The sequence below is a fragment of the Primulina tabacum genome, unplaced genomic scaffold (assembly GCF_025594145.1).
Source record: "Primulina tabacum isolate GXHZ01 unplaced genomic scaffold, ASM2559414v2 Contig942, whole genome shotgun sequence".
Taxonomy (NCBI): domain Eukaryota; kingdom Viridiplantae; phylum Streptophyta; class Magnoliopsida; order Lamiales; family Gesneriaceae; genus Primulina; species Primulina tabacum.
Window position 1 is genome coordinate 30,227 of NW_027460002.1, and position 8,533 is coordinate 38,759.

The following is an 8,533-nucleotide window of genomic DNA, read 5'->3' on the forward strand; positions in this document are numbered from 1 at the left end:
AATTGTGATAGGTGGTTGTGGAAATTGGAAAATCAATTCTTTTGTTGCAAAAGAGAACGGGCTTCTAACCCACTGGTCTCGTCCCTATAAAAATTTGTGAAGGCTCGAGTTGGAGTTGTCATCCTCACACCTCTCCCCTGTATTAAAATAAAAGGTCCACTCAAATTATACAGAAGAGACATTGTATATTAACGAAGGAAAAACTGATATTTGCCATAATTATATGTACGAACACGATATGACGTGTGCTATGTTATTTCAGTGTCATGGTGAAAAAGTGATTAATTTGAAAAAATATAAGACTGAATTTTGATAATCTAAATAATCAAAATGGGGAAAAAAATCATCATACGAAACTAAATTATAATTTCCCTTTATTTGATCACACACTTTTGACTGTATCATAATCGGAAGGCTTTGTCTTGAGAAATAAACTTGAAATGATCAATAAGAAATGGCGAAGAGAATTGTATTAATACTACTGGTAGTGTAATTAGAACAAAGAAATGAAAAAAAAAATATTATTATTATTTCACGAAAATATGACGGTATTCATGATAGTTAATTTTTTTTTATTAGGTCTATTGTGAGACGGTCTCACGAATCTTTATATGTGAGACGTGTCAACCCTACCGATATTCACAAAAAAGTAATACTCTTAACATAAAAAGTAATATTTTTTCATGAATGACACAAATAAGAGATTCGTCTCACAAAATACGATAAGAGATTCGTATAACAAAATACGACTCGTGAGACGATCTCACATGCGTTTTGGTTTTGTTTTGTTTTTTTTTTTGTCGAGGTTCTAATTAAATTTGTTCTTAAAAAAAAAAAAAAAAAAGCAAAATGATACTTTGGTAAATATGATGGAATATAAAGGGCAAAATTGACTCTTTGGTTTACGTTTCCCCTGAGTAAACTTGAGGACTCGCATTCATAGACCGATGAGATCTGTCCATCGGTGGTGGAATATCAGATTTTGAGCTCATAAAAGAGAGGAATGGCGTTGCTAGAAGTTCTGCCTAACAACGTCGTATCGCCGGAGATGTCGAATCTTCTACCGCTTGCCACCGCCGAGCACCAGCCTTACGTGTCCGAGCTTCTCTCTTTCACTCTCGATCGCCTCCATAAGGTATGCGGATGTCCTAAATTTAGTCAGGATTTGGAGTTTTGAGGTATTGAATGTGTTTGGTTGTTTCAGGAACCGGAATTGTTGAGAGTGGATGCGGAGAGAATCCGGCGACAGATGCAGGAGCTGGCGGTGGGGAATTATCGAGCGTTCATCGCGGCGGCAGATGCTTTGCTCGAGATCCGAGAGGAAGTTACTTCTGTCGATAGGCATCTGGAGTCTTTGGTAATTTTAATTTTGGTTGATTAATGACTTTTTAGCTTTTATTTGACCACGTTTGATTTGATTGTTAATGATTTGCCATTGTCGTTGTAACATCTACTAGTTACCGGTATTTTGATTTTGAATGTTTAGGTTTGGAACGGATTTTACAATTTTGATGTTTATATAACTCTGTCAAGAGAATCGAACACAAGCATTAAAACTTGTAGCAGGTTCCAATCGGATGCATTTCTTGAACAGGGCTTTGGGGATAGGATATTCATGAATAATTGATAGTTTTGGATTACACATTGGCAGATGGGGTTTCCTTTTGCCATTTTTTGCATGCAAACTTTGTGGGTGGGACTGGAACACTTCGGTGTTATTTCTTAATGCTGCTGTTTTAAAATGAAGGTCCAGTTTGGATTAAATAGTTACTGACTTAAAAAAAGCTAGGAAATATTTTTAGCAATTCTCATGACAGCATTTAATTGCAGTGATTTAATTTGAAGGCATTCAATTGTTAAAGATTGAGCTGCTGCAATTATATTGAAAGGGTAGTAGATCAAGAATATGACTGGATATTTATTAAATAGTTTGAATCATTAACACGAAGAATGATAGTTTGGCTATCTTGTGTCCTTATGAAATCAATAACAATAAATTTTTGGGCATCTTCAATATAGTGCTACATACGTGAAGCATAGGAGATGTTTAAGTTTCTCTCTGCGTCTTCACTGCAACTCATAAGTCCTAAAAGCTTGTTTCCGTTGTAGATAGCTCAAATTCCAAAGCTTACATCTGGCTGCTCCGAGTTTGTTGATTCAGCAGAACAAATTTTGGAGAAAAGGAGAACGAATCAGACGCTGCTTGCTAATCATAGTACTTTGCTTGATTTGCTTGAAACTCCTCAGCTGATGGACACGTAATTGCGGAGCACATTTGTTTACTACTTCTATATATTCTGCTGATACCTTCTCGACATAGCTTTCCATGTTCTCCAATGATGATTTAATCTTATCTTGATGCAGTTGTGTGAGAAATGGAAACTATGATGAGGCTCTTGACTTAGAGGCATTCATTGCAAAACTTACAACAATGCACCCAAAGTGAGTTGCTTCTGTAATTGTCTATGCAATAAAATCCATGTTAAATGTCAACCTTATTAAAGCATTTATTGAAACATTATTTTCTGTCCTTTTCCTACTTTTCTCTTTCAAAAAAGAATTCCTGTGATTCAGGCTCTGGCCGCCGAAGTCCGGCAGACCACTAAGTCTCTTCTATCTCAGCTTCTGCAGAAACTTAGATCAAACATTCAAGTAATTTTTTGCATCTCGAATTCAGCCAGTGATTTCGGCGCCAACAAATTTTATTGGACAATATACCTTGCTGTCATTAGACGTTGATTTCGATTTTGCCTGCAGCTGCCAGAATACCTCCGGATCATTGGATACTTACGTCGCATTGGAGTATTTAGTGAGTACGAGATGCGCCTACAGGTACTCATATTTTGATTTTTTTTAATCCTATGTCAGGTTTTATCTTTGTTTTAATATCCTGAGCTACAAGTCTTACAAATTTTCTGATCAAGGATCCATTTCTGTTATTCAGTTTTTAAGATGCCGAGAAGCATGGCTTATGGGGTTACTTGATGATTTAGACCAGAGAAATCCTTATGAATATTTAAAAGGGATGGTAAATTATCACAGAACGCATCTTTTTGATGTTGTTAACCAATATCGAGCTATATTTGCTGAATACATGTCAGGGAGTGAAGAAAATTATGATGGTGGCCTTCTCTTTGACTGGGCCATGCATCAGATCACCTTGCACCTGAAGACTCTGAAAGTGATGCTTCCTAAGATAAGTGAAGGTGGATCTTTGTCCAATATTCTGGATCAGTGCATGGTGAGAATCATTTTATTATTTTTGCTATGTCATGGTTCGGCGCTTCTTTTTTGGTCGCTCAATCGCTTCCCTCCTAGAACAAAATAAAAGACTAAAAAAGAAAACATTTATTAATAAAACAAGCTGGTGAATTAATTCTTTTCATTATTTTGGGTAATTATTTGGTGGATGTGAATGAGGAGTAATTGCTGTTTTTTGTTACTTGTTTGCTTGCTGGTAAACTGTGAGCGCTGTATCGGCAACGGTTTATCAAGAACTTTATGGTAGTTGTGAAAGAAAAAGGGCTTTATCCTTAAAAATTGCCAATACAGATCAATCATTCCCCAATTCTTTTTTGGAGTTATTTTTTCATATTGTCAGAGATCATCTGCATGTTTTTATAGTAAATAGGTGCCTCCGTGTAAGCTTCTTTTTTGCTTCATATCAATGCAATTATTGCTGTGTTACTTGCTACTTGATTTTACGTAAACAATTTAAGCACTCTGTTACAATTATGCTCTCGGCTGTGTTTTGCAGTATTGTGCTATGGGCCTCGGATGGGTTGGATTGGATTTCCGAGGACTACTTCCCCCTTTGTTTGAAGAGTAAAAACATTTCCACATAGTTTTCTATTTACGTATTGGGAATTCAATTTTGGTCTCATTGTAGACATTCTTTTCTTCACAGAGCAGTGCTTAATTTATTTTCAAAGAACATGAGCACAGCTGTTGAAAATTTTCAGGTATAGTGTCCTATATAACTAGTAGTGCCATTTCTTAAGTATTTTACAATTGCTTCTTGACTTTCTGTTGCACAGATAATTTGTAACTTCTGTTTTCCTACATCAAAGAATACATTATCTAGTTGGAGTAGTATTGAATTTTTTCTCACTACAGTTAGTCTTGGATTCTCATCGTTGGGTCCCATTACCATCAGTTGGTTTCCCTGCCAGTGGTTTTGGTGAAGAAAGTTTGGATGATGTCACTCCTCCATCAAATCTCATGGAGCATCCACCTCTTGCTGTGTTTATAAATGGTAAATTGAAAGTTTTTAGTGGTCTATTAGTGAACTTTTGCGGTTAGATTTAATAGTTGATAAAAGTTTGTTGACGGTCATGTTTCCTCTCTGCCCTCTGGTGGTGGCAGGTGTATCTGCAGCAATGAATGAACTACGTCCTTGTGCGCCACTCAGTTTAAAACATGTGCTCGCGCAAGAACTAATTAAGGGTTTGCAAGCTGTTTCTGATTCTCTATTGAGATACAATACAACTAGGATGCTCAGAAGCAACGAGTCTGCCCTTTTTTTTAAACTTTGCCAAGCGTTCAATGAGGTGATGTCAGCATATGAACTTCTCGTTTTTAGCTGCAAATTTGGTCATTTATCATGTACGTGATTTGCGTATCCCTTTCCTTTTTATCTAGGTGGTTTTCCCCCATTGTGTTATGTGCTTCAACCGGTGTTACCCTGGTGGGGCAGCTCTGATTGGGGATGCCAAGAACTTGTTTGAAGGAATTGCCCGTCTTTTAGCAACTTCTCCTTCAAGAGAACTACCAAAACCTAGACGTAGTTCCGAGACCAAAAATGCAACAGAGAATGGTAATGTGCCTGGGGTTGAAAACGGCGTCCTACATAGTATTGAGCGAACTGCAAGTGCCAGCTTAGACGAAAAAGAAGAAAATGGGAAGAGCGATACCAGTTCACAAAATGTGGAGACAGATGAAGACGTTCAACGGTCACCAGTACCATAAATTGTCCTGAAATACCTACCAGTCAGAACCTATGTCCTCTTCAGTGTATGTAATTAAATCAGAACTCACCCTTTTTTTTATTCATTTTTTGTTAATTTGATATCAACTCTGAGCGGGGATTCCATGAAAATCGATATCATGATAGTTACTTTTTCCATTAAGAAGTTGATTCATTTAAGCAGGATTTACAGTGATTCATTTAAGCAGAATTTAGCCGACAATGACTTGAAAGTATATCATGTAACAGTACTATCTTATTAGGTGTATCACCCTTATATACAGCGAAACTTGACAGTTACCTGAATTATGATTGTTGTCGATTCTTACAAAACAAGGTTGTGTACTTGCTACTCAAAACAGCCCTGTAAACCTTACTATGAGGTTAGACTCGATGAGAAGCTCAATTTTTTCTCTTTTTCTTTTTTCTTTGCCTTTTCTCTTTCTTTTTATTTCTCTTTCATATGAGGTCAAATGTGGATCCCTTGTGTTTGAACAATTGAACCGATAGATGTGCATTTGGTGTAACATAGCCTCATTGGAGCATCCCATTAACCACAAAACTAGCTTACTTGTATGGTTGTCAGGTACTCTAGTTTACTAAATTTGTGGAACTATTATCAATTCTTTTGAGGATGGTAAAGATAGAACCAAAATTATAGAAAAAAATTAAATGTAGTGGCCAAGTGAATTCCAGCCTATATTTATATAGAAAAAAATACTGAATAACAAGAAAATTTAAGTATCATATGGTTTGTGTGCCTGAAGTGTTTTTTGTCAGCCTTTATATGCTTCTGATCTCAAAGTTGGTCTTCTTCTTTCAAATAGAGAATGAACATGGCTGATGCAATGAACTTCCCTGTGTAACTTTTTTTTTTAAATATAATATACTATATATGTGTGAAACTTACCTTTATCATCTTTGTTTCATAAAAAATCATTATAATATTTTCACTGTTAATATGACGGTTAAGGTTGGAATAAATCAATTTATCACCGGAATTTAACAGTTTTTCCCTAGAAGAAGTAATGTATATGCAAATACGTATAATCCCCTAGTCATCTCAGCTTGCTCCATGGATTTAAATTGTGAACCCACCACCTAATTCATTCAATTCGTTATATTCAATTTCCAATCAGATCGTAATAAAATATTCCGGAAAACAAACTTAAAAAAACATTTTAAAAAATTAAAAAATCATATTTGTAGGTTAATTATTTTAAGTTTGTGTCAACTTTTTTCCTAAAATATCATATCCATTTGTTAAAAGCAAAATACAAATAGAAACTATAACTTTTTATGTCTGATTTTATGTGCTACACGCCTTCTACCTCACAAGACTGAAAGCAAGAATGGAGAGAATTCTTATTATCAAAGTCGGATCTGAAAAACAAAAATTAGTTTTGCATAACAAATATGCTTATTTTTATTTCAGTTGGAATATGAATTTGTTAGATTGAATATTGTCTCAAATTTGGGATATTCACATAAACATGTTTATTTTAAATAGATAATAAACTATTGTTTTCTAAAAAAATATATATTTATAATTTTTTTGAAATTATTTAAAAAAAATATTATATTTAGTTCGCACCTTATCTAATAATATAATATAATAGGACAATAATAATAACTTTGAACATCGAAGAATTCCCTTCTCCGGAAGCTTTACTCCTCTGAAACGAGATATGGTAAGTGCTATTACTACACACACTAGCACAGACATTCACTTTGGCTAGCCCAATTCTCTATTAATTTTTCATTTCACTTTTGTGTCTGAGACACGAATTTGTACAGCTTAGATTTTTGTTTTCACCGGCAATCTTTATTTCTTACGTTATTTTTTTTTGGGCAGAGCTGGAGCCTGAGTTGTGGGAATTATTGGAGTTTCAAGCCCAACATAAGACCGAGAGCCTGCTTTTCCCAGGTGGGCGTGAAATTACTTCGTTATTTTGATGTGTTTAATTGTGTGTTCTGTGGTGAGTATTTTTGCAGAATGAAGAATATAGTTGAATGCTAAATTTGGGTAAAGCTTTGATTTTTATTATCTCGCTGGTCTTTTGATTTTTGTGGTGTGTTGGAGATTCTTGGAAAGAATGAATAAAAATATGTCCACTTGCAATTCTGAAGTGATGAAGAAATGGTGGGCTGGTTGGTTGTTGCTCTTCCGTGAAATGACCGTAGATTTGATGAGACTTTATCCTTTTCTAGGAAGCGTAACTTCACTAATCAAAGCTGCTCTGGAACAAAGTAGCAAACATGTTCTAGATGATACTCGATAGGTTTTGGATTCGAAATTTGCATTTTAGAAAATTTGAAGTAGAAGATCTGAATTTTTTTATGTGCACGGATGAGTCCCCCAATGGGCGGGGATAAAATATTGGGACAATGGTTTATTCTCATTCAATTTTCATAGTAGATTCATTAACATGCTGCATTTGTTTTTAGTTTTCCGGGTTACTTTGTCATCTACACAAGCGGTATGTCATGTGTAGTGCAGTGTACATTGGATTAAGACTCCTCTTTTTATCCAGTGTTACGTAAAAATGTTTGAAAAACTGACCAACTAAAATTTCCATTTGGTAGCCAAAACCCTTTACCAACATATTTTTTGGTGGTTCACGTTTTTTTAATCATCACAAGGTTGCACAGTTCTCGAAGTCGAAAATGTTATTCTAAATGTAAAGGAAATGTAAATATGTTTCTTTTATATATATATATATAATATATACACAACCAAAAATAAAAGTAACATGCTTATGTTTTTATATTATCAGAATGGCAAATTATGATATTTGATGACTAATTTTCGGCTGATTTCATGTATTGTATGGGCGGATGAGACCTACGCACACCACACACAAAAAAATGCCGGGCTTTTTAGCCTTTCATAACACAGGAGGTTCATGTGCAATACCCATGTAATGGAGTTGTTTGGAGCACTGACTATTTTGGGCTGGTGATTGCCCGAATGCAGCAATCGAAATTTTCGATTTTCTTCCTGTGAGGAATTTTCTTGTATTATATATGTTATGCGTTTGTAGCCATCGGTGTTATCTTTCTTTTACAGCAAATTACGTTTAATTAGCTGGGAGTGCTCTTAAGAAATTCAAAGGGTCAATCAACCCCATCAACTATGTGCCCCAGTTGTTTCTAGAGTAGCAATTCTTTTAATGCTGTTTCGACAAGTGAAGCTCAAATTTCGAACATATGTTTCCTGTCTTTTATGTAAGCAAATGATGGAATCTTTTCCCTTACTCCATCCGCTCTCCTTAGCAGCACAGAGAGGACCCTAGGTGGTCCGAGTAGACACTAGTTGAAAGCATTCTCATTTTCTCTCAAATTGATGCAGATCCCGTCTTGGATGAATCTAATTCATAGTTTGTTGGTTGTCATTGATGTTTTCTTTATATTATCTTTCCAGGACCGTATATTTTTCATATCATTAGATTAACATTAAAATTTTAGATTTCGTTTTTCTGGATATTTTGCAGGAGAGTTGCCACATAGCACTGGGAAGAGTTTTCAACAGCGGGTGCAAAACGAAAATTTAGAAACTGTCATCGG

The 8,533-nt window shown here is 35.3% G+C and overlaps 1 protein-coding gene and 1 long non-coding RNA gene across 2 annotated transcripts; both read left to right on the forward strand.

Moving 5' to 3' along the window:
- Nucleotides 1-911: 911 nt before the first annotated feature.
- Nucleotides 912-5,266, forward strand: LOC142535336 (conserved oligomeric Golgi complex subunit 8-like). Its single transcript, XM_075641753.1, has 12 exons — nucleotides 912-1,135; nucleotides 1,205-1,357; nucleotides 2,110-2,258; nucleotides 2,365-2,442; nucleotides 2,559-2,652; nucleotides 2,758-2,832; nucleotides 2,945-3,241; nucleotides 3,758-3,825; nucleotides 3,908-3,962; nucleotides 4,117-4,255; nucleotides 4,366-4,550; nucleotides 4,642-5,266. Exons 1-12 carry the CDS (start codon nucleotides 1,004-1,006, stop codon nucleotides 4,966-4,968), a joined length of 1,752 nt encoding a protein of 583 aa, XP_075497868.1. The 5' UTR covers nucleotides 912-1,003; the 3' UTR covers nucleotides 4,969-5,266.
- Nucleotides 5,267-6,595: 1,329 nt separating this feature from the next.
- On the forward strand, nucleotides 6,596-8,483 carry LOC142535334 (uncharacterized). The gene is made up of 3 exons (XR_012817481.1): nucleotides 6,596-6,657; nucleotides 6,822-6,893; nucleotides 8,461-8,483. It is a non-coding gene; the product is annotated as an uncharacterized LOC142535334 (long non-coding RNA).
- Nucleotides 8,484-8,533: the final 50 nt, after the last annotated feature.